The sequence below is a fragment of the Gracilinanus agilis genome, chromosome 3 (genome assembly GCF_016433145.1).
Source record: "Gracilinanus agilis isolate LMUSP501 chromosome 3, AgileGrace, whole genome shotgun sequence".
Lineage (NCBI taxonomy): Eukaryota > Metazoa > Chordata > Mammalia > Didelphimorphia > Didelphidae > Gracilinanus > Gracilinanus agilis.
The window spans coordinates 46,964,311-46,989,985 of record NC_058132.1 but is presented as its reverse complement, the minus strand read 5'-3'; the positions used below and the strand labels follow the sequence as shown (position 1 = coordinate 46,989,985).

General features: G+C 46.4%; 1 protein-coding gene across 1 annotated transcript in view; it reads right to left on the bottom strand.

Annotated features, from left to right (window-relative positions):
• The window catches only part of C3H1orf167 (chromosome 3 C1orf167 homolog), a 26,074-nt gene extending 399 nt beyond the window's left edge, over window positions 1-25,675 (bottom strand). The window contains exons 1-15 of the mRNA XM_044668674.1: window positions 25,586-25,675; window positions 24,168-24,274; window positions 22,272-22,399; window positions 13,759-13,939; window positions 10,812-11,013; window positions 9,990-10,123; window positions 9,032-9,116; window positions 8,827-8,939; window positions 7,451-7,572; window positions 4,980-5,124; window positions 4,434-4,611; window positions 3,139-3,241; window positions 2,157-2,394; window positions 777-912; window positions 398-505 (exon numbers count right to left, since the gene is read on the bottom strand). Coding sequence (XP_044524609.1) covers window positions 398-505; window positions 777-912; window positions 2,157-2,394; window positions 3,139-3,241; window positions 4,434-4,611; window positions 4,980-5,124; window positions 7,451-7,572; window positions 8,827-8,939; window positions 9,032-9,116; window positions 9,990-10,123; window positions 10,812-11,013; window positions 13,759-13,939; window positions 22,272-22,399; window positions 24,168-24,274; window positions 25,586-25,675 — 2,070 coding nt within the window. The remainder of the gene's footprint in view (window positions 1-397; window positions 506-776; window positions 913-2,156; window positions 2,395-3,138; window positions 3,242-4,433; window positions 4,612-4,979; window positions 5,125-7,450; window positions 7,573-8,826; window positions 8,940-9,031; window positions 9,117-9,989; window positions 10,124-10,811; window positions 11,014-13,758; window positions 13,940-22,271; window positions 22,400-24,167; window positions 24,275-25,585) is intronic.

The window sequence follows — 25,675 nt, the reverse complement described above, 5'->3', positions numbered from 1 at the left end:
TCCCCTCCCCCTTAGGAAAACTAACTAAAAAGCCCTCTACACCCCCACAACCCCCAAGGCAGCAGCAGAATACATTAACCCAGAATATCTGGAAAGATAGAGAACTGTTTAAAAGGAAGTAGGTCCAGAAGGAGGGATGCACCCCCTTGTGCAAACTAGGCATCTGTGTCTTGCCTTGAATAAGACTTGGGAAGGGACGAGGGGTGGCAGCTATTTCCGTGACCAGGACCCTTGGGTGGTGTCTGAGGGGTGAAGTTGGGGCTTGAGACTCAAAAGCCACTTCAGACCTCCCTTAACAGCCTAAATAGTAAACTAATGCCTCTCCTTAGTATGTGTTGGGGTGGGGCAGGGGGCATCTCTGGAGTGGCCCAACCAACCCTGGCCTCAGAGTGAGTACCTGAGAGAGGATGCCAATGCGGGAGTCTTGCAAATGCAGGCCCACCTGAAGCTGCAACCACCGCCTCCGCCACATCTCCCAGCCCCATTCCAGCCACCGCTGCCTGACCTGCTTGTGGGCAGCCCAAGGTCAGGAGTGAGGGAGCCACCTCCCCCTCCATTCCCTGATGTCAGATGCCTGCCTTGTTCCATCACTTCTAGATGACACGGGGGGTATACGCTCCTGAGCCAGGAGAAAAGGCCCTTAGCCTCCTACAAAGTCTATTGGGCATCTTTAAAGAGTGGAATTGGGGCTGGCCGGCCTAAAATAGAGGAGGTGACCTCTGGGTCCCTTCTGACTCGGGAAAACTAATTCAATAATCCCCTCCAACAAGGCTTACCAGTGTCTGTGCCAGTTGCTCTGCTCTCTGGGCATCTATCCAGCATTGCCAAACTTCTGCTAATCTCCTCGTTCTTTGTTGGTTGTGAAACCTCCGAAGCATTACCTCATGTCTCCACCTCTGTAGGTATTTCCTCCTGGAGAGAAAGCCTTGTGTCAAGGCCCCATGCCTACCTATGTCAACATGCTAGTTTTGCTTAATTGTTTTTTGTTTCAAATGAAGGCTCACTAGAGCAGGGAGTACCTCCAGTAAGGACAATTGGGGAAAAAGTAAAGACATCATTGAGTCTCTTTAAGAATTAAAAAAGGTCAGTAGAAATCCAGAAGAAAACATGATTTATCACTTGTGTATATAGGTATATGATTGGGGGTTTTGGTTAGAAACGGTTATTGCAAAAATGAACAATAAGGAAAGAGGTTTTGAGTGATAATATATGTGTAACCCAGTGAAATTGCTTGTCAACTTTGGGGGGGGGGGAGACAAGAATCATGTAACTGGGGAAAATTTTTTTAATTTTAAAAAAATAAAAGGAAAATCAAAAACAAGGGGTTGGACCAGGTGACTTCTGAGGCCAACGAGGAGACACAGTGGATAAAGCACCAGGCCTGGAGTTTGGAAGATACATCTTCCTGAGTTCAAATTTGGCTTCAGACACTGTGTTACCCTGGACAAGTCACTTAACCTGGTTTAACTCAGTTCCCTCATCTGTCAAATGAGCTGGAGAAGGAAATGGCAAACCACTCCAGTATCTGCCCAAAAAAACCAAATGGTTCATGACAAGCCAGACGTAATAAAAAGAAATGAACTTAAGAATAGTGTTTCAGTCCTACAACCATGTGTCCTTTTAATGAGCAAGTGATCTCAAAGTCTCTATTATGATTTTCCCCAGCATAGTGTTCATGCCATATGAAGATATGTTGAAAGATTTGAAGATGTTTGATCTTAGGAAAATTAATGGGGAAGGGAAAGCTATTTCAGGGAACAGATTTGACTTTCCCTGCTTGCCCCAGGGAGCAATGGGCAGAAGTCATAATTGGTAAAAGTGGGCTTGTGGTAAGGAAAATTTTCCTGACAATGAAAGCTAGCCAAAAAAGAATGAGCTGTCTTGGGATCCAGGACTTAAGGGGACTAAAGAGGCCAGCCTCCTACTCTAGTACAACCTGTCATGATATGGATGAGAAAAAGTAGACCCAAGGAGGTTCAGGACCCAGCCCATGGCCTCACAGGTAAGAATCAAAGGTAGAATTTGAACTTAGAACCAGTGAGGTGACCACTTTCCTGAAAAGGGGTGTCTTCCTTAGGTACAGATTGAACTAGACAGCTTCTCAAGTTCTTTCCAAGAGCATACTTCTGAGGTTCTGGGTGACAAGCTGCTCTTACTCTAGCCATGTTCCCTTCAACATTGCTGCTTTCCAGTGGTCTTTGCTCTTGGGGATCAGGATTGTCCTGGAGCTGCCTCCTCCTTGTCTGGTAGCCTTCCTAAGCTCCTCCTGGCTGGTCAGTCCCTTGGCCTTGGCCTTGCCTTGTTTACGGTAAAGTTGAAGCCAAAGTTGGAAGGAACTACAGTGGAGAACACAGCTTGGGGAAGAAGCTAGTAGGAAGCCCTGCTTTGGGGCACCTGGGAAAAGAACAAACACAGGACTGGAATCAAGGGCAAAGCATCCAATCATCAACTCTTGCTTGGGATTCAACTAGAGAAGGGGCAGGGACAGGGGTAGCCAGGTGGCTCAGTGGCTAGAGAGCCCAGCCTGGAGTCAGGAAACCCTGGATTCAAATCTAACTGATTACTTCTTAGCTATGTTTCCGGGCAAGAAACAACCCCATTTGCCTATCCCTTGCTCCAAATGATACTAATCGAGCTTAAAGAAAAAGTACAGTGGGAAGATCTATAATAGCCATTCATTCCTCCACTGACTTTCAACAATATAGGGCTTAATTAAAGAGTTTACATCTTGACCTGCCCCCTCTCTTCAAATTACTCCTTCTCCCTTAGCCCAGTGTCCCCTTCAAAACTTTCAGAGGTTCTGGCCAGCTAGCCAGCATCTTCCAGCCCTTTAAGGTTTGTAAAACACTTTACAAATATCTCATTTGATCTCACAACTCTTGGGGGAGGGAAATGCTATAATTCCCATTTTAAAGTTGAGAAAACTCAGCTGTAACAGCTAGTCAGTATCTGAGGCTGGATTCAAACTCTGCTTTTCCTACCTCCAGACCCAGCATTCTGTGCAATGATAATAGAAGCACTTACCTTCCAGAGTGGTGAGGATCAAATGAGGTAATTAGTTCAGTCCCCTGAATGGAACAGGCACTTGACATGCTCATTCCCCCAAACTGGCCCTTTGGGGAGAGCAGCCCTCCTTACCCAGAGACACTGACATCTTCCTCAGCTTCCTCTGTCCAATGTGGCTGCAGTGTTTCTGTTTTGCCTGAGCTAGGGTTATGGCTCTTGTCCAGTAGTTGCTGGCCTGAGACAGAGCAGAGAAGGGAAAATCTTAATTCAGGGGGGCCTTTGGGTGTAGGCCACAGAGCCACTTCAAGTGGACTTATACCAAACTGGCTGGGCTAAACTCACTGCATACTGTATATATATATATACATTTCTAAAAATCAATAGAATTTATTTTCAGGTTATCTCAGTCCCTCCTTCCTTCCCCCATACCATACTTTTTTTTCTTTCTTCTAAACCAGTGGTTCCCAAACTTTTTTGGCCTACTGCCCCCTTTCCAGAAAAAAATGTTAATTTCCAGGGGGTGCTATTTTTTTTAAAATTTTAATAGCAATAGTAAAGATATAGGTATTAATGTTTCTCCCTTTTTCGTAAAATATAGTAAAGAAAGGTGTAAATTAGAAACATTGAACTTTGAAATTATGAAACTATTTCTTGAACTCAGAATAGAATGTAATACAAAAAAAGTTAAAACCTGTGGCCATCATCGCTTCCTTGGATCACTGCAGCACCCATCGGGGGTGGTGGCGCCCACTTTGGGAATCACTGTTCTAAACCCTTACCTCTCTTAAAATCCATACTAAGTATCGGTTCTAAGAAGAACAGCGAGAGTTAGGCAAATGGAGGTTAAGTGACTTGCCCAGGATCACACAGGAAGTGTCTGAGGCTGGATTTCAACTTAGGACCTCCCATCTTCTGGCCTGGCTCTCCATCTACTGAGCCACCCAGCTGCCCTTAAATATATTTTTGAGATAGAAAGTGACAGATGTGTCACTGACTGGGTATTTAATCTCTCTGGGACTCAGTTTCCTCCTCTGTAAAATGAGAGAATAGCTAACCTTCTGGTCCTAGTCCAATTCCTTCTTGCCCTCCTGCCCCCAGTAGTAGGGCCCCAAAGTTTACACAATGGGGATAACCCAAATTGCATCACCTGTACCTGTGCCTCTCTGGGGAAAACTCTGGCAAGGGACCAAAGGATGGTCTGCCTTCCCCTTCCCTCAGCACTAGGGTGAGAGGCTTCTAGATTCCAGGTGTTTCCATACTCAGGGTGGTGGTGGGTGATTTGCCAGAGTCTGTGGAAGTGGCCCTGAGCCTGGATTCTAGACTAGAAGACATTGAAGGCTAGGGAATACAGGTCAATTGTTTCCTAACCTTACCCTCAGTCCTGGGTGCTGAAAGGCCCCTCTGGGTCCCCTCCACCCTAGGCTCACCTTCTTCATAAGCGTGTTGGGATCTGCACGAAGTGTGCCGTGCCTTCTGATGGCCAGTCTCCAAGAGTGCATGGCATAAATCCTGGGCCTGGGGCCTGCACAGGTGCTATCCTCCTCAGCCAACTGATGGCTCGGCATCCCTCTGGTCAGTGCCATGCTCCAATGGGCCCAGGGAGACCTAAGGAGACAGTGTAGATATGAGTCACATCTGCCCTCCAGTCCTGGCGGGGGGGGGGGGGAGGGGGGGAGTGGGGGTGTCCATCTCCTCAGTTGGGTCCACAAGGGTCCTGGAAAGTAAGAGTAACCTCTAAGGCATCATTTCTCCCTGGTCTGATCCTGGGGGAGATACTCCTGACAGGGCTGTTCCCAGGAGAGGGCATAGATCATCTACCAGTTCAAACTGTCTCTCATTGGTTTCATGTTATGTTTGTGAAGAACCCCCCCAGATCTTTCTCATAAAAGTCCAATAAAATAAATAAATAAACCTAATCTTGATTAGTGAAGTTGATTTTTTTAAAAAACTCATTTCCTGCCCAGGGTACCCACATCTGCAAGCTGGTCGGCTCCTGGCAGGAGGCAGGATTTCTCTGCATTGATGCCTTATGCTGCCATTTTCCAAATGCTCTCTTCTTGTGGATGGAGGCCCTATGTTGACTCCATTGGTGACACAGCTCCTTTAGGGCCTGTTGTCCTGAGGGAGAGAATCCTAGACCTCAGATAAGGAAATCCAGCTCAGGGCTTCCTCCTGGGACAAGCCCAGACCTGAACATCCTAGGATGGTAGGGCCCTGGGCCCACAGGGTCCTGTTCCCAGGAAACTAGTGACCACTTGAAGGCGGGAACAGAAGGAGCTCTGGGATGGTGCCTGACTTCAAAAGACATTTCTCCTTTAAAACTGGGATGGGAATTTTTTCCCCGTTTGTCTGAGTGCCCCCCAAATCTCTTCCTACTCCCATACTTCATCCACATTTCTTTAGGCTTCCTAGGTGAGCCAAGCAGCTATCCTCAAAAGGCCAAAAGGATTCAGAGCTGCTGGGCAACCTTTGACTATTTTTCTTATCTGTTTTTTCAAAATACAAGCTTCTAGTCATTTATTAATTCAATAGTTCTTTTACTTTTGATTTTATTAATTTCTCCTTTGATTTTTAGTATTTCTAATTTAGTTTTCATCTGGGGATTTTTAATTTGTTTGCTTTCTAGTTTTTTAGGTTGCATGCCCAATTCATTAACCTCTGCCCTCCCTAATTTGTTAATATATGCACTCAATGATATAAATCTTCCCCTTAGAACTGCTTTGCCTGCATCCCATAGGTTTTGGTAAGAAGTCTCATCATTGTCATTGTCTTCAATGAAATTATTAATTGTTTCTATGATTTGTTCTTTAGCTTATTTTGGAGAATCATATTTAATTTCCAATTAGTTTTTGGTTTGCCTCTCCATGTATCCTTGCTAATAACTTTTTATTGCATTATGATCTGATAAGGTTGCATTTATTATTTCTGCTTTTTTTGCATTTGTTTGCCATGTTTCTATGCCCTAGTACATGGTCAATCTTTGTGAATGTTCCATTTGCTGCTGAAAAGAAGGTGTATTCCTTTTTGTCCCTATTTATCTTTCTCCATATATCTATTAACTCTAATTTTTCTAGGATTTCATTCACCTCTCTTATCTCTTTCTTATTTATTCTTGGTTTGATTTATCTAGATCTGATAGGGGAAGGTTGAGGTCACCCACTAGTATAATTTTGCTATCTATTTTGTCCTTCAGCTCTGCTAGCTTCTCCTTTAGAAATCTGGATGCTATACCATTTGGTACATACATGTTGAGTACTGATATTTCTTCATAGTTTATAATGCCTTTTATCAGGATGTAATTACCTTCCCTATCTCTTTTAACCAGATCTATTTTTACTTTGGCTCTGTCAGAAATCATGATTGCAACTCCTGCCTTCTTTTTCTCAGTTGAAGCCCAATAGATTTTGCTCCAGCCTTTCATTTTTACTCTATGTATGTCTGCCTGTCTCATGTGTGTTTTTTGTAGACAACATACGGTAGGATTTTGGTTTCTAATCCACTCTGCTATTTGCTTCCATTTTATAGGTGAGTTCATCCCATTCACATTCAGAGTTATAATTACCAATTGTGTATTCCCAGACATTTTGATTCTCAATCTATTGCCTTATTTTTTTTTAAACTGAGAATTCTGAAGCCTAGAGAACCCAGGTTTCTTGACACCAATTTTTTTTGTATCTCAAAGTCTCCCATTCCCACCTATCACATATCATCACACACTTCTTTTTACTATTCTTCATCATCTCCTCTTAAAGTCTGCCCTAAGCCCTCCTTCAGCCTCCAGCTTTCTCTGACTGTGTTTATATGACTTTAATTACTCTCCATCCCCACAGAGCTTCTAATTTTTGTTTTTTGTTTTGTTTTATTTTACTATAATCACTTGTGTCCTCAAGTGTGTGGTGTGTGTGTGTGTGTGTGTGTGTGTGTGTGTGTGTGTGTGTGAGAGAGAGAGAGAGAGAGAGAGAGAGAGAGAGAGAGAGAGATCTTTCATTCAAAGTTCCTGAGAACGGGGATTCTGTCTCCCATGTTCGACTGGTAGCTCTCTAAAGACAGACTAGGTCTCCCTCCTGGAAGTAGGACTTCCCTAGGGGCTTGCAAAAGATCCAGACTTAGAGTTCCCTCAGGGCAAGAATTTTATTTTCCCATCCTTGGGTCCCCCGCCCCATCAGGCAAGCTCCCTGAGAGCAGGGATTCTATTTCATCTCTGAGAGGGAGCACCCTAAAAGTAGACTATTTCTCCACTGAGATTAGAAGTTTTCTGATCTTAGGAGATATGTCCTCCAGCCTCCTCTAGACTAGGGCCATGCCAGGGGCCCCCCTCATCTGAATGCCCTCTCTAGTAATCCAGTTCTGAGGTCTATAGACTGGGGAGGGGGAGGGCAACAGAGTCAAAGCTTTGTGCCAGTAGCCACTGATACCTCCCCAGGATACCTGAGCCCAGACTCACTGTGCCATGAAGTCTGCCAATGGTGAAGAGCTTCTTGGTCCACTCCCCAGACTGGCTTTTGGCAGCTCAGCTCCTGCCAAGCCCTTTGGGCTGCTGCCTCTTGGTTACAACTGTGGATCATACTGGGGAGGAGGGGAGAGAAGAGAGAGGTGGCATCTGTGCCAAAGACCCATCACTGCCATTCCCTGAGAGGCCAAAGAGAAGGGACTATTTATGGTGACTGAGCCCCAAGAAGCTTCTCTGGAGAAGCAGCAGCATGATAGGAGCTCAGGACCTCAGGGACCAGCTAATCCTACATCCTCATTTTACACCTAAAGAAACAGAGGCAGGACAAGGAAGTCAAGCGATCTGCCTAAGGTCAGTACATAGCAGAGCTGAGATTTGAACATTTGCCAACAAATCCACTGCTTTTCCCACAAGCCTCTAGAGAACAGGAGAGACTTTTTGTCCTGGGTAGGGGCCTGGGAGTGAAATTCAGGGCTCTAGACTCTAGTCTCGAATTCAGATCTTCCTTCGACTATGAAATACTTAGCAAAAAAAAAAAATCACATAGTGTGCCTTTTCCTGGTGTCCCATTGAGAGTTGTGGGGAAGGAGAGACAGAGACAGAAAAACAGAGAAAGGACAGAGAGGAATGGAGAGAGAGAGTCAGAGAGACAGAGGACAGAAAGGAGAGAGACAGAGACAGATGAAGATGGAAAGATGGAGACAGACAGAGGAAGATGGGAAGATAGACAAACAGGCCCAAGGAGAGAAAGAGACAGACAAAGATGTGGAGAGAGAGACTCAGAGCCAGAAAGAGAAGAGACAAAGACACAAGAGAGAGAATAGAGAGGGAGGGAGAGAGACAGAGGTTGAATCAGAAACAGAGAGAAACAAAAATATGTGTGTGTATACACTTGTAATCAGCTAAAGTTAATCTCTTTGCTAGCAAGAGCCCTGGATTCAGATTCGGAAGCCCTGGGTTCAAATCTTGCCTCAGTAAATTTGCTGCCATTGTTAGGCAGGTCACTTTATGTGCCCAGGCCACAGTTTAGACTAGATGATCTCTGGGGTCCCCATGTCCTCTAGGTGATGGCAGCTGTAGCCATAGGCCTTGAGGGACAGAGAAGAGCAGAGCTGGTCCCTGTTCTATCTATCTCAAGTGGAAATGCTTCCTTTAGAAGAAACTTGAGGTCGAGGTGGAAGTTAGACAGCAACTCAGGGGGACAGCAGATGGGGGCAGGGTGGGTACCCTGAAGGGTCACATTTTGTCACGAATCCTCTACAAAACGAATCTATTACAGCAGATAGCTTAGGCATGGGGTGGGGATACAATCTGGGCACTGGAGCCCTCCCGCTGGGCATGGAGATATGAAGGAGGCACAATTTTCCTACCGGGTTTGGTGGGTGATCTGGCGATGTTGCCTGGCTTCTAGGGCCTGTTGAGACCCCTCCTGGTACCTCTCCTCTTGCCAGAGGGTATCCAGGTGGCGGGGGACTCTGGGAACCTGAGACAGGAACATAGAAGAGTCCTTGATCCCCTGGGTTCTCCCTGGGGCCATAGCCACTGGGCTCCTGAGACCCTCTGGGACTTCCCTACCTGAACAGCTTTTCTCTGGGGACAAGTCTCTTCTCCCAGAGAAGCACAAGCCAGCGACTGTTTCCTGGGTCCAGGATGCTTCTCCCTATGAGAGAACGAGCCCCACAGTGGCCCACTTACCTCCCTCAGCCACAGACGGGCCAAGAAGCCCCAAGAAGTTCAGTGACTTGCCCTAGATTTTCCAGCTACTAGAGGGCAGTTCTTGGTCAGTGCCCGATACTTTCTGCCCTGCTGACAACTCTAAGACAGAAGGGCAAGAGCTGGGCAAATGGGGTTAAGTGCCTTGTCCAGAGTCACACAGCGAGGAAATCTCTGAAACCAGAATTGAGCCAAGGATCTCCCAATTCCAGGCCTGGTGCTTTATCCCGAGCCACCTAGCTGAGTAAATACTTAATAAAGGCTTGTTGACTGTGCTCTTGAATAAGGGCCCACACCATCATCTCTTAGTCAAAGAGGGGATAATTCTCCTCTGGTACCCATTCACTGAACCCTCACAACAACCCTGGGATGTAGGCAGGGGTTGGTTTTTTGCTTTTTGTTTCTAGTGATTAAATTAATTATTGCCACCATTTTTCAGTTGAGTGCCCAGAGAATGCCTTGTCCAAGGCCACCAAGCCGAGTTAGCCTTGGGGATCCCTTCACTGCACCCTGCCTCTCCCTCTCAGGGCTCCCTAAGCCATCTCTGAGTGTCAGCCAGAGGATCTGGCCCCAGGGAAAAGGCAGAAGCAGGGAAGGGGCTCAAGGAGCCAAACACAGGCTGGGGGGTTCATGAAGGGACCACATTACCTCCGTCTCTCCCACCTCCAAGCCCAGAGGGAGACCCTGGAATACGCACCCCAAATTGGAGAAATTCAATGAATTCATGAAGTGCCTACTATGTATAGGGCACTGTGCCAAGTGCTGGGAATGAGACAAAGACAAAAATCGGGGTGGGGGAATGGGATGGCTCAGCACTCACCCAAAGGGGATGGATATCCTCCAGGACTTGGAGGCCTCCAAAGGGGGTGGCCTCAAGTCCAGGGCCAGCACCCACGGGGAGTCATCCCCTGCTAGGCTCTGAAAAGAGCTGCTGTTATCCGTCGGGCTACGGGCCTGAGGACAGAAGCTGGGAGTCAGGGAACCCCAGAGATAAACAGGTAGCAAGAAGAGTCAGAATTTGAACCTGGGTCACCCTACTACAATTTCAGGTGATTTTTCTGCCATGCCACTAGCCTTGGGTCAGGGGTTGGGAGGACCTAGCCCAGAGGCCATCTGGCCCAAACCCTGCCTGCAGCAGGAGTGAATCCTTTCTATGTTGTTCCCCAAAACTAGATGAGGCTTTCCTCAAGGAACTCCAAAAACAGAGACTCCACTGCTGCCCTAGCAATAATAATTTACCCGTGTAACAAGGCACGTTAAGGGGTGCTGAGCCCTTTGTATGCACCCTCTCCTTTGATCCAAACACTAGCCCCCCAGGTGTTGCCTTTTAGTTGTACAGATGGGCCATGGGGAAGGGTCTTGTCCTGGGTCCCAGAGCTAGTGAGTATCCAAGGTAGAATCAGAACTTGGGTTTTCCTGCTTATTCCAACATCCACTGATGACATTGGTCTGTGCCCTTTCCCTCTGGGATAGCTGCCGGTGTGAGTCTCTCTCTCCCCTACAGCTGACACTTCCTCCCTTAGCTCTATTGAATGAACCTTCACCCGAGTTATTCTCCCTGACCAGAAGGCCTGCCCATGACTGCCCTACTGGGGTCTCATGCCCCAGAGCCCAGCACACAGCCTATCCCATGCTCCTTCACCCCCTCTGATGAGCCTCTGGGGGTGCTGGAACCCAGCGGGGCCAAAACACTGCCGAGAAATCCAGAGGACGATTCCTCTGAATCCTGGAAGCCAACGAGGAGCTCTTGGGGGCAGCCGGAGCAGCTGCCATGGGGTGACTCTGCTGCCACCTGGACCTTCTGCCGCCACTGACGCAGGGTGCTCCGGAGAAGCCGCAGCTTCCTGCCCTGGGAGAAAGAGCTGAAGAGGCAAGACTTCTGCTGGGGAGCCGACTAACCTCACACCCATCCCTTACACTCCCCAGAACCTATCTGTGGTCCAAGGAAGGAAAATGAGAATTTATTGGACACCTACTTTGTGCCAGGCATTGTGCTAAGTACTTACGAGTCCCCAAACAACCCTGGGAGGAAGGTGCTATTATAATCCCCATTTTACAGTTGAGGAAACTGAGGCAGACAGAGTGTAAAGTGGTTTGCTCAGGATTGCACAACAACTAAGTGTATGATGTTGGATTTGAACTCAGGTTCTTTGGCTTCAGAATCGGGGCTGTTTGTAGAGAGCCATAAATAAACAGTTTAATCTGTAAATCCTATCAGATCCAGCTAGAGCTGATGATTATGTAACTAATTGATGACTCCTTTCATTATTAAAAGTTTTCCTGTGTAATAAATCATTTTAATTTAAAGAAAAGGGGGAAATATGTGGGAAGCCAATAAGAGAATAGATGAAAATCTGAGATTCCTCTTTTGACCCCTTTTGTGATCCTTGTGATTCCTTGTTGAAAAGTATTGTGGCCTTATTGAAAAGCTTTAAGTTCCTGGCTAACCAGCAGTTAAAAGGTTAACACTCTTCCCCTTTGGTCAGAAATGCAGCCAAGGCCGAAACCTTAGTTAGCCGGGGCATTTGCCCCTGAGAAAAATATTCTGACTAGGCTTGGTGATAACAAATATAGCTGAAAGTCCAGCCTGCTTCTTATCTTCACCTTGAAGCTTCTAAGCCTGTTGTATTGTCTATGTTAAAAATACAGCTCTGTGTAATTGTGGGAAATTATCCTTGTGCTTTTGGGTGAAAGGGAGTTTGAATTTCTTACATAATAAACTTGTGACTCAATGGCACTTCGGAGAAGCAGCTATGAGTTAACAGTCAAGATCGTCTCCGTGTCCTTATCAGCTAAGCCGTCCTTATCAGATTATCAGAGATGATAGAGAGATCTCGAGAGCTGTTGGGGGCAGCTAGATGGCTCAGTGTGTTTGAGAGCCTTATGCCGGCAGATAGGAGGTCCTGGGTTCAAATCTGACCTCAGTCACTTCCTAGCTGTGGGACCCTGAACAAGTCACTCATTGCCAGCCTTTACCACTGCCTTGGAACCAATACGCAATATTGATTCTAAGATGGAAGGTAAGAGTTTTTGTTTTTGTTTTTGTTTTTATATATATTTATATTATATTTTATTTATGTTAAATTTATTTTTTTAATTGGAAAAAAAAGAATCCACACTATTTCCACTTTTTACTCCAGGCAGATAGGTGGTGTCATGGTGTCCAGAATGCTGTGACCTACAGTCAGTGAGAAATTGGGTACAAATCCTGTCTCAGACACTTCCACTTGGCTAGGTCATTTCACTGCTGCCTGCCTCAGTTTCCTCACTTGTAAAATGGGGATAATAACAGCACCTACCTCCAGCATTAAATGAGATATTTGTGGGATTTTTAGCAGAGTACCTGGTGCATAGTAGGTGTTTTTCCTTCCCTGATGAAGTGAGGCACAGGGAGATTAAATGACCGACGACCTGGATTCAAAAATTGACCTCCCAGCCTCGTACCTTGGGCAAGTTACTTAATCTCCACCGCCCTTTTGTCACAGACTTGTTACTAGGACAGAAAGAGCTCCTTGAAGGCGAGGCCTGTCGTTTCCCATGGTCTCCCCAGGGCTTGACACATAGTAAGGGCTTCCTAAATGTTTGGTGGCTTATTGCTGACCACCCTGAGTTCTAGCTCGGGGTCCTCTTGGGCCGCATCCTGGAGCTGACCACGTGCGTGTCCTCCAGCCTCCGGCTGGCTGGTTTGGAAGCTGGCTAGGAGAACCCTGCCAGTTCCTCTGATACCTACTCTGCCCGCTGGTGCTGGGCCAGCCTTCGGGACCACAGCAGGACCACCCGGTGTAATTTCAGTTTCCGGCAGGCCTCTTCCAAAGAGTCCTTTGCCCTGACCCCTGGATGATGGCAGGGATGCTCCTGCTTTCCTGGGCCCTGGCTGGTTGGTCCTCTGCTGGGCCCCTCATGGGCTGTAGTCACTGAGAACAAACTCAGATTAAGAGGAAAACAGAGAGAGAAATGGGGGATGAACACTTTTCCCTTCTACCTCTGACCTCAGAAAAGGTGTATTGACCTGTGACAATAAAGAGTGAGCTTGGAAGAAATGGCGGGGTATAAGCCTGGGTGCCCAGGACAAGAGGGGTTTAATAAATGCCACTGGCACTGGACAGATGAGAGAGCCAGCAGCTGGAAAGGCTCTAACAAGGGAGAGGGTTGGCAGAGAAAGTTGAGGCCTTGGCATCCCGCTTGGTTCTGCCCCCATGTTTCCTCAGATTCTGGGTGCCCTCCTGGGTCCAATCCCTCTCACCCTCAAGGTGCCAGCTCCTCTGGCGATGGAGATAGAGCTGTGCCACTGTCCTCGAATACGTAGCTTGGAGCCCCACCATTTTTACCCAGTGCTGTAGGCTCCTCCTCAAGGTCTCTAGCCGCCAGTGGGCCAGGCTGCCCTGGCACCAGGTCTTTCTCTGTGTGTGGCACCTCCATATCCCAAAGCACCTGCGAGTGGACAAAGGAAGAGGCACCTGTCTCCCTGCCTCAGAGGACCTGAGGACCAAGACAGACCCTTGGACCCCCAGTGCCCAGAACAGGAAGTTTCACTCTCCTCTGCCTGGCATCCAGGACCCTCCCACACTCCCCAACAACGGCCACCCTACCGATGGAGCTGGGCTCTTTGGTGCCGGGTCACCAGAGGGGATATCCGCGCAATGTTCATGGTCCTGGCTCGCCAGACCTGGAAGGCCCTCCGAAGCTTCTTCCTTCCCAGCTCAGCCTCAGCCCAGGCCTCCTTGTGTATCTGTGCTGCCAGCGCTTTCCGCAGGTGCCACAGGTGGAAGACTGCTGGCCCACAGTGGGGATGGGGGAAGGGGAGAGAAAGAGGGGGCCTGAGAGAGAAGGCAGGAGGCAGCGGATGGAGAGGAAGAGGAACCAAGAAATCTATTCCTGGGCAGCAGCCCCTCGCTGCTCTGGGAGGGAGGTCAGCGTGCCAGGGGGATGGAAAGGGGCAGGACCCAGGGAGGGACCCCAGGAGCTAGAGCTGGAGGGGGTACATGGAGACCATTTAGACAAATCCTTGGATCTTTCCACTAGGCCCCTGGGGGACTGACATAAAGACCATAAATGGTCAGAGACAGCTAGGGAGCACAGGGAACCTGGGTTCAAATCTGGCTTCAGACACCTCCTAGCTAGGTGACATTGGGCAAGTCACTTAACTCCAGTTACTTAGCCCTTACCACTCTTCTGCCTTAGAAGACAGAAGGGTTAAATAAACAAACAAACAAACCTGACACTAAGTGGTGTAGGGGAAGGGTAGCCCTCCTGGCCTGGTGGGAATCAAGTGACCTAGGCCTGGGGGGAAGGAGGGGTGAGGAGTGGAAAGAAAAAGGAGGAAGATAAGACAGTGGCAACTAGGCTGAACAGGTGCTGGCAGAGGCTTTCTAGGTTTCTACCTTTGCTCTTAGTGGAATCACCACCAGACGTGGGTTAATGTTCCCAAGAGGGAGAAAAGTTTATCCAACTAACTAATCAAAGGATTAATTATGCCTTCCTTTTAGCACTTTATACAGTTTTTTTTAAAACCTTTACCTTCTGTTTTAGAATCAATACTGTGCATTGGTTCCAAGGCAGAAGAGTGGCAAGGGCTTGGTAATGGGAGTTAAGGGATTTGCCCAGGGTCACACAGCTAGGAAGTGTCTGAGGCCAGATTTGAACCCAGGACCTTCTGTCTCTAGATGTGGCACTCTATTCACTGAGCCACCTCACTGTCCCCTTTATACACTTAAATTTTCTTTTTCTAAAAAGCTTTTATAGAAATCAACAGATGAGAAACTCCCAACAAAAACTGGGATGTGTGCAGTGAAGAGATTATTTTCATTTTAGAGAAGGAAACTGAGACAGTGTGATATAGTAGGAAAAAAAACAAAACAAAACACTAGGCTTGGAGTCAGGAGCCTGCCTATAGCTTGAATCCCAGCCCTGCTGCTACTACTTCTTACCTGTGGACACTGGGCAAATCACTAAACCTCCCTGCGCCTTGATCTCCTGTTCTATAAGATGGGGTTGGATTGATCTTTGAAGGCTCATCTCACACTTAGTCCTATGAATCTTGGGGTTCACTCAGTAGGATAATAGGATCATAGGAATTTAGAAATTAAGAAAGTGACTAATGACCTCTCGATGGACCAATCTGATGGCCTGTTCTCGGGCCTCACCCTTCTCAACCTCTCTGCTTTTACACTGTTGATCACTCTCTTCTCTGAGTTTTCATGACCCTTCCCCTCTCCTGGTTCTTTCCTCCCAGCTGTCTGATTGCTCTTCCTCAGTTTCCTTTGCTGGATCTTTATTTAGAACCTACCCAACAACTGCAGGTAACCCTCAAGGCTCTGTCCTGGGCCCTCTTCTTTTCCCTCTCTTTCAAAAAAAATGCAAATATATGCATATAATTCACATATATGCATATATATATATATATCTCCTCTCTTTTAGTAATCTCATCAGCTCCCATGGGTACAGTGATTATCTCTATGCAGATGGTTTCCATATCTAACTATCTATTTATCTATCTATCTGTATGACTATGCATCTCTCTCTCTCTCTTTCCCTCTTTCTCTATCATCCATCTTACCTATGTCCAGTCCTAGGCTCTCTCTTGATTTCTGCTCTCCTATCACCAAAAATGCCGAGCAGACATCTCTAACTGGATTTCCCATAGGCATCTCAAATTCATCATGTCCAAAATGCAACTCATCTTTCCCCCCCAAATCCAGCCCTCTTCCTAAATTCCCTATTTCTACTTAGGGCATCACCATCTTTCCAGTCAACTAGGCTAACAACCTCCAGCTTGACACTTAACTTTTTCACCTCCCACCCCAATGTGTTTCCAAATCTTACCAATTCAACCTCAACCAAACACTCTCCTCTCCTCTCCTCCCCTTTCCTCTCCTCCCCACTCCTCTCCTCTCCCCTCCCCCTTCTCTTCTTTCCTCTTCTCTTCTCTTTCTCTCTTCTTCACTCTCTTCTCTCTCTCCTATTTCCCTTCCACCTCCTTCTCTTCCTCATCTCCTTTTCCTCCTCCTCCTTCCTTTCTCACTTCTGAATAAGATTTGAAAAGAAAACTGATATAGCAATCTAGTCTTCATTATCTTCAGCTGCCTAATCAACACTCCCATACACACTTCGTGTCACAATTGGAACAAATTCTTTCTTCTTACCCCAACTCATCCCTTTTCTGAATTTCTCTACTTCTGTCAAAGGTACCACCATGTTTTCACACTCCCCTCACCCCTTCCCAAAAATATCAATCACTAAATCTTGCCACTTCTTACATCTGATTCCATCCCTCCTTCTCAGACCTTCATCACTTCCTAGGTGGCCTCCCAGCCTCAAGTCTCTTCCCAGCTAATCCATCCTCTACACAGCTGCCAAGATCGAAATTCCCAAAGCTTGGATCTGACGGTGTTAGGAACTGTGGTCCAAAAGCTCCCTCTTCTCCCTTGGGTAAAATACAAACTCCTTGATTTGGCATTTTGAGACCTTCCTAATCAGGCTCCAGCCCAGTTTTCCAGGTTCATTATCCAATTCTTCCCTTCAGACACACTCTACAGCCCAGCTCTGCTGGCCCATTTTCTGTTCCCCACATACAACAGTCAATCACTCACCTCCATGGGTTGGTTCAGGCTGTACTCCCTGCTTGGATTGCCCTCCCTCCTCTAGTTTCTTGCCAAACTCAGCTTAAGCATCTTCTCTTACATGAGGCTTTTCCTGATTTCCATCCCTACCCCTGTCCAGTGACCTGCCTCTCTGAAATTCCCTTGTATTTACTTTGCATAGATTTTGTATTTATTCAGACATGTATATGTCACCTCTCTTGTTAGACGGTAAGCTCCTTGAGGGCAGGTACAATTTCACTTTTGTCTTTGTATCCCCAGTGCCTGACACATAGGAGGCACTTAATAAATGCTTGCTGAATTGAATGAATGGAAGACTAGTGTTTACTTGGTTCAGCCTCCTTTTATTGATTTTTGATATTTTGATCATTATAGATTAATATACCATATGAGTATTGGTACACATTTATGTAGCATGTCGAGGTTTACCAGGCATTTCCTCCTCTAAACCCTGAAAGGTGAACAGTCACAGAGCCATAGACTCACAGAATCTCAAATGAATGGAAGGGAACTCAGAGGTCAGCATGTCTAAAACATAGCTGAACAAGAATCCTCTCTGCCAACATCCATCCCTGAGAAATGGTCCCCCTGCCTCTGCTGGACAACCTTCTGGGAGGCCTTTTGAGGCAGTCCCTTCTTTGGGATACCTCTAACTGGGAGGAAGGTTTTCCTGCCTCTGAGCCTACGGCTGACCCTCTGCATCTCTTACCCATCGTGCCTAGCTCTCCCCTCTGGAGTCAAGCAGAAAAGGTCCAGTCTATCTCCCAAGGGACAGACAGCTCTATCCCCTCAAGAAAATGATCATCTCTTCCCTGAGTCTTCTATTCTTCAGGCTAAACATTCCCAGGTCCTTCACTCAATTCTTCTCATAGCCTGACCTGAAGGCCTTTCACTATCCTGGACACTCTCCATTGTATCAATGCCATTCCTAAAATTTGGTGCCTAGAACTTAATCAAAGGACTCTAAATTGTAAGAGTGTGGCACAATGAACAGAGTATTGGTCATGGAGTAGGAAGGCAAGTTCAAATTCTCAACTCAAAGAACTTCTCTGTGCCTCACTTTCCTCATCTGTAAAATGACAGGGTTGGACTCCATAATTTCTAAGATCTCTTCCAGCTATAAATCTAAGATCCTATGATCTGGTTTAACAGTCAGTCTATTACTTAATAGGATTATCTCATCAGTGAATTTCTATGAAAACAACAATATTTTAAGATAAATTGTTAAGTGGTCAGAGAATACCCTGAGACATTTTGAGAAACATTTTATTCTGGGAAAGACCATCCTAAGGAATTTGTACTACTCTTAACCTTAAGATGAGGCCAGTCCTGGAGTCAAGAAGGGTTGAGTTCAAGTCTTGCCTCTGACACATACTTGGTTGCGTGATCCTAAGCAATTCACTCATTCAATTTCTCTGAGCATCAGGCAACTCTTTAAGAGTCTTAAGTAACATATGAGTTGAGGCAAGGCAGGAAAGGAGGTTTCTGAACCAGGGAGTTCCCTAAACTTGATGAAATCTCAAATATGAAAGGGCAGCAAACAAAAAACAACAACCCAGACACACCCCAATACAAAACGAAAGATTTCATGATCTTTCTCTCACACACACCCTCATACAAGCACTCGCACTGTATCCGCTAAGGTCTTATGGAGGCTATTAAAATGCAGAAGCAGGAAGTGGATTGTATAATTGATGTTATTGTGAAGCATCACTCTTCTTGTCAGCCAAAAGGGTCAGAGAGAATTCTCACCTGCTGTGTCAATTTCCCTGTTTTGAGAAAGATCAAAAACACAATAACTTAGAGATGGAATTAATGCCTCCCTTCTCTGCTTCTCTCTGGGTCCCTGAGATCCCTTTTCCAGCTTCCCGGGTTTCTCTAACTCCCATTAGAGCATCAAGTAAGGTTTCTGCCACACCACACCATTTGTCAATGGTGGCGTTTCTCCAAAAGAGAATTCAGGCACTGGAGCACACTGTCCATCCATCCATCCATCCATCCATCCATCCATCCACCCACTCAGCATTTTTAAAGCACCTATACTTGTTGCTGGGGATATAAAGACCCAAACAAAACCAAAACCAAAATTCAAACAGTCTCCACCCTCAAAGAGCTTACATTCCATTGAGGGAATTCAATATGTACACTGTTGTACATAAGTAAATACAAAGATAAGTAAAATACACAGCGTATTATAGGAAGTAAATTTAAAATAATTTCAGGTGGGGCAGAGAGCACCAAACAAGTGGGGGAACCAGGAAAGCCCTTCCTGTAGCAGGTGGCACCTGAACTGAACCCTTTAAGGGAGCCAGAATACTTTCCTGCTGGTGCAAAGAAACTGAGGTGGGAGATGGAATGTTGTATACAGAAAAAGACAAATGGGGGGAAGCAAATGATTTTAACTGTTTATGTGAACAGGTCTAAATACTTGCTGCCTCAACTGAAAGATAAATTCGGCCCACCAATCCCCCCACATGGCTATTCCACTCCCACATTCTGCCTTTCTCCTCTCAACAGGGATGCCCAGTGAGCTCTCTCTGCACGAGGCTGACCCTGATGCCATCTGGCCACAGGAGTTTGAGGGGGGTCAGTGTGCTTATTGGCCTATCACATTTCCATGGAGAGTCAACGGGTGATTTTCAAATTAAGAACCAATACGGTACCTGTCCCAGCAGAAAGAAAGAAAACTAATCGACCGCCTAGAATAGCGCTGTTTTCTCTTCCAGGTTTTAAACTCCTTCCTAAGATGACAAACTGCCCGAGTCAAGTCACATTGAGCAATAGAAAAGTTTGTACCTTCCCCCATATCATCACCATTCTAAAGTAGAAATTACTGTTCTAATCTATTTAAACTAAGCATAATTTTAAAAAAAACCTTACTTTTTGTCTTAGTAACAACTCTAAGACAGAAGGGCAAGGGGAAGGGAAACAGAGGCAAACAAGGTGAAGTGACTTGTCCAGGGTCACACAGCTATTAAGTGTTTGAGGCCGGATTTGGATCCAGGTCCTCCCAACTCCAGCCACCCAGCTCTCCCCTGAGTCTTCTATTCTCCAGGCTAAACATTCCCAGGTCCTTCCACCCAATCCTTCCCATAGCCTCATCTTAAAAGGCTTTTCACCATCCTGGACATCCTAGATGCTCTCCATTGTATCAATGCCATTCCTAAAATGTGGTGCCTAGAACATAATCAGAGGATTCTAGATCTGTGAGTGTGCATCATTGAAGAAAAATTATTTTGGTCCAGTGTGTGACTTCATCAGCTTATCTGACTTTATCGGACTTTCATCACATCCTGGTGTGGTTCAAACTGTCTCCACCAGGGCAGATGGGTAACTCATCTAGAATTTTTCCTTTGCAGAGTAGTAATTCTTAACTCAAATCCATGACCTCGGATGGGAAAGAATCTTTGTTTTTACCAACTGCTAGCTGAAACTTATTATTCCCTTCAATTATGAATGCAGACAACAAAACATTATTCTGCGGTGTGGTGTCCCTAGACTACCAGATTGACTTTGGCAGCGTACATAATACTGAAACTATTAAGAACTCCTGGTTTAGGGGGCAGTTAGGTGGCTCAGTGGATAGAGAGCCAGGTCTAGAGATGGAAGGTAGGGGATCAAATCTGGCCTCAGATACTTCCCAGCTGTGTGACCCTGGGCAAGTCACTTAACCCCCACTGCCTAACCTTTATCACTCTTTTGCCTAGAAACCAGTACACAGTATTGAGTCTAAGATAGAATGTAAGGATTTAAAAAACAAACAAACACTAGTTTAGAGAGTTGCCCGGGGCCCAAGGGGGTGGAATGACTTGCCCAAGGTCCTAAAGCTAGTGTCAGAAGGAAAACTTGAACTCAGATCTTCTTGACTCCAGAACCAATCCTCTATTCTGTCCCTCAACCATTATCTTTTATCTTATTATCAATTCTAAGAAGGAAGAACAACAAAGATTAGGCAATCAGACTAGCCCAGGGTGACACAGCTAGGACTCCAGGACTGCACTCTCTCCAAGGAGCTACCTAGCTCCCTCATCATCCCTCTCTTCTCTGTCACATGGGCTCTCAAATTCAATTGTTTTCTTCGGCCTGGTGACCACCAGAGAATTTGGTACAAGAAACAGGCTGTGGCCCTCACAAAACTTCCACGGGAAGGGACAAATGCAGAACCTCAGGGTGCAAATGTCTCCCTTATACAGATGAGGATAATGAGGCTGTGACTTGTCTACTTTCCCTTGGCTAGGAAGTGACTGAGGCAGGGTTTGAACCCAGATCTCCTGACTCCAATTCCAGGGTTCTATCCACCACACCATGGAAGGGATTGAGGTGCCCTGTCTTGGCTAAAGACGAGCTAGATCTTCTATTGAATTATCTTTCCAAAATGGTACTGTTTCTCTCTGGAACCTAAGTGGGGTCCTATTCTGTGTTAATTTGTTGTTTTCAGTCCTGTCTGACTCTTCATGACTGCATTTGGGGTTTTTCTGGCAAAGACCCTGTAGTAGTTTGCCCATTTCCTTCTCCAGCCCATTTTACAGATGAGGAAATGGAGGCAAATAGGGTGAAGTGACTTGTCCAGGGTCACACAGCTAGTAATAGTCTGAAGCCAGATTTGAACTTGGGAAAGTGAGTCTTCCTGACTCCAGCCTGGTGCTCTCTCCACTGTGCCACCTAGACACCCATTATAAAGGAATTAATTTGTGATCTCCAGTGAGGTCCTGTTCTTTACAATTGGCAGCATGGGAAAATATCATCCCAGACTGGAACCCTGCTATGAAATAACTCTAATTTCAGTAAAACTCTCCTCAGAGGTCCAAAGATCCTCCTCCTTCCCCCAAAGGCTCTGGGCTCACACTGACCATGCTCTACCCCGAGGGCCCGACTCCCCAGATCAGTGCTAAAGGACATTTAGATTCCTTCTGATTTGTTGATGTGCACTACTGCCCACTCAAATCTGAATAACTCAGGGCCAACAAAGGCTTGGGTTGCTTTTGAGGGGAAAACAGGGCCCTCCTTAAAGCCGGTGTCTAACTCTTCCTTCCAGAGATGTTGGCCCTCGTCCTCTCCACAATAATGTAGGCAATTAGAGTTAAGTGACTTGCCCAGGATCATGCAGCTAGGAAGTATCTGAGGTCAGATTTGAACCCAGGTTTTACAGGCTAAAGCAGTGGTCCTCAAATTTTTGGTCTCCAGACATCTTTATACTCAAAAACCGAGGATCCCCCAAAGGGCTTATATTTATGTGGGCTTTAGTCACCCATATTTACTGTAGTAGGAACTCAAATCTCTTAGTATTATGGCAATAATTTAATGTTGCAGACACCCTGAACTGTTGAACCCCAGGAGTCCCTGGGCCATGATTAGAGGACCAAGGGTTTGGGTAGAGGGGCTAAAAGGTTAGCTTCCTGTGGGAGGGTCAGATCTACTCTCTGAGCCTCCAGCCCCATCGCTCGCACTGACTTCTGGACCCATTCTTTCCCCTCCACATCCTTCTTCCCCAACAACCCACTTACCAGCCAGCCGGCGTAAGTCTTCAGTGGTCGGAACCCTCCTGTCCCCACTGCCTGATTTCCATCTGGGGTAGAGTTTAATCTCTGGTGTTCCCTCCATTTCATAGACCACTCCTAGACTTACAAAGGATCTGCCCAAAGAGAAGCACGGCCTGTTATTTGGGTGGGCCCATGGGCCTGCCCGCCATTCTCCCGAGCTCCCCTTCCTACACACTTTAAAGAATGCCGACAAGATTTCCAAAACAAGTTCTCAGGCCAACGTCCTGAAGTGCCTCCTCACTTTACAGATGGGGAAACTGAGGCCCAGCGAGGAGAAGAGCCTTGCCCAAATACTCTTAACTCCAAATCCAGGGTTCCTTACATGGTAAGAAGCAGCAGCTTGCTCACCCTCCCCCTGGCCTTCTTATGCCAGAAGTGCCCTCCACCTTGATGCCTTTTCCTTCCAGAACCTCCGTTTTAAGGAGGACCAGCCAGGTCTTCGTTCTTCTCCAGGCTGTACTTTTTTAAATTTTCTTTTCTTTTCTCTTTTTCAATGACATACGTGTAGAAACAATTTTTTGACAATTGTTTTCTGACAGGGTTTAGTGGGCTGCAGCAGCGGGACGTGGCAGATAAAAACATTCATGAGACTCGGGGCCCCGTGAAGAGGAGCACAGCAGCTCAGAACAGGGGGTGACGGTTCCCCTGGGCTCTGCCCTGCTCTGATCACATCGGGAGGCCCGAGGTCAGTTCTTCAGGCCACAGTTTGGGAAGGACATTGATCAGCCAGGGAATGAATGTCCAGAGAAGGACGGCCAGGATGGAGATGGGCTTTGAGTCCACTCCATATCAATCAAACATCAAGCATTTATTAAGTGCCTACTGTGTGCCAGCCCTGGAGATACAAAGAAAGAAGCGAAACAGTGCCTGCCCTCAGCCCTCTGTGCTGCTACGTTCTCTTGGGGGACACAACATATAAAAGCAGATACGAAATCTATACAAGTAATTTTGGAGAGGAGGCAATGAAGAGAAAACAACATGTCACCAGAACTGAGCACTGAAGACAACGGAGGCGGACAGGAGGAAGAAGTGAATTCTAGACACAGTCCTTTACAAAGGCATGGAGATGGGAACTGAAGTGCCATGGAAGACCTGCCTAGCTGGGTGACCCTGGGCAAGTCACTTAACCCCCATTGCCTAGCCCTGACCACTCTTCTGCTTTTGAATCAATACACAGTATTGATTCTAAGATGGAAGGTGAGTGTTTAAAAAAACAAAAAATGGAGATGAAGGCTCGGTTCAGGGTAGAAGTAGAGAGAAGGGGACAGATGAGAAGGGCAGTTTCTGTTTTCAAAGGGCTCCCATCCTAACGGGTTGGGGGGGGCAACAAATAAAAGAAAGGTCAGCTTTGGGGCAGATGGAATGGCCTGAATATCCTGAGGGAGCAGCAGTGGGACAGATGGAAGGTCCCAATGTCCTCGGGTTCCATTTGGAGCCTGCACAATGTACAATACTGAGCATTCTGTTATTATAGGAAAAATTCTTTTTTAGGTAGGAGTTAAAATTGATGATGGTTGAGGTTTCTTTCGAGTAAAAAAATTCTTCTGTTGGTTCTGTGGTTTTGCCCACGGTTGCCCAAATGGCTCTTAGAGAAGCGTGGGACGGATACCAAGCCAGTCCTACATCTCCATCCATTTTGCCCAGTATAGCATAAGGGATAACTTTCCCCTGAGCCCCCCACATTGCACCGTGGAGGCTGGGAAGGAGAAAAGGGGTCTGTGGGCAGTAGAGGCAGGAGAGTTGGCCAAATCTGTCTTCTCCTACTGTAGGGCCACTGGAGCCAGGACTGCATACATTCAGCACATCCCTGCTTGCCCTCCCAAGAAGCCCCAGGAGCATAAGAAGTCACGTCTTCCTTACTTTTCCTGTTGGCCTTTCTGGAAAGGTAGGGAGTCTTCCTCAGAAGTCTCTGCCCTGGACTGAGTCGGCAGCTTCCTCATTCTCCTTTTCCTAGAGAAGTCTTTCCACTGGACCAGAAAGACAGCAAGAGGGAGATTGGTTGCAGTCCAAGGTGGGTCAAGGGGCTAAGACCCCAGGACTCAGATGGGCACGCAGACAGTAAACAACAGAGTCTAGATTCAAACCCAGATCCTGGGACTCCAAATACTGCACATTAGTTTTCTTTTCTGTCTGCCATTGGAAGATCTCATCCTACCCTACTTTAATTTCCATGTTCAATAATTTGTACTCTTCTTAGATCTATATATTTTTTAAACTTTTAATATAGTTTTATTTTTTAAAATATTTCCCAATTACACATAAAAATGTTAACATTTTAAAAAAATTCGAGTTCCAAATTCTCTCCTTTTTCCCACCCCTTGAGAAGGAAAGCAATATATTAGGTTCATATATTTTTTAAACCTTTACCTTCCATCTTAGAATCAATACTGTGTATTGGTTTCAAGGCAGAAAAGTGCTAGGTAAAGTAAGTAAGTAAAGTAAGCCCTAGTAAAGGCTAGGTAATGGGGGGGGGGGTTAAGTGACTTGCCCAGGGTCACACAGTTAGTAAGTGTCTGAGGCCAAATTTGAACCCAGGACCCTCCCAACTCCAGGTACTCCATCCACTGTGACACCTAGCTGCCCCTATAAACCATAATTATAAAAATCACCTTTTTCCTCTGGAAAAAATGACAAAGTTGGTCAGAGCCTAGAGGCCACTGCATTTGCCCCGTAGAATTAATCAGTCAACCAAGAGGCATTTATTTAGAGCCAGGTACTATTATGCTTTGATAATACAAAGACAAAAAAATGGGTCTCTGTATTTGATTTTGGAGGTAATAGGGAGCCACAGGAATTTATTGAGTACAGGAGTGACATAGTCTTAAGGAATATCATTTTGACAGTTGTGTGGAGGATGGATCAGAATACAGGGTCTCTGGGCCAGAGGTGGGGCTGTATAGCAGACCTTTGATCTCTGCTATGAAAGGTTAGTTTCTCCAGTTAGATGGCATAACACATAGAGCATCAGACCTGGATTTGGGAAGACCTGGGTTCAAATTTGACCTCAGATACTTCCTGGTTGTGTGACCCTAGGCAAGTCACTTAATCCTGTTTGCCTAGCCTTTGCTCTTCTGTTCTAGAGCTGTTACCAAGACAGAAAGTAAGGGTTTGGGGTTGTTTTTTTTTAAAGGGACCCATTAGGGCAGGTTTCCCTTGGGTGAGAAGAAATCCCAGGAGATAAGAGTCCGGTATCCCTTCTCTTCCCCGGGCTCAGTGCTCTTGGATGCCAACCCCAGGCCCCTGCTGCTCCCTCCTCCCTCCGCGCAGGTCTCTCTTACCTTCTGGAAGCTCTTGGACAGCAAGGCTTGACCCTGCTTCTTCATCATGAGCTCTGTCTGGGCTTCCCGAAGCCTTAAGGAGCTGCGCAT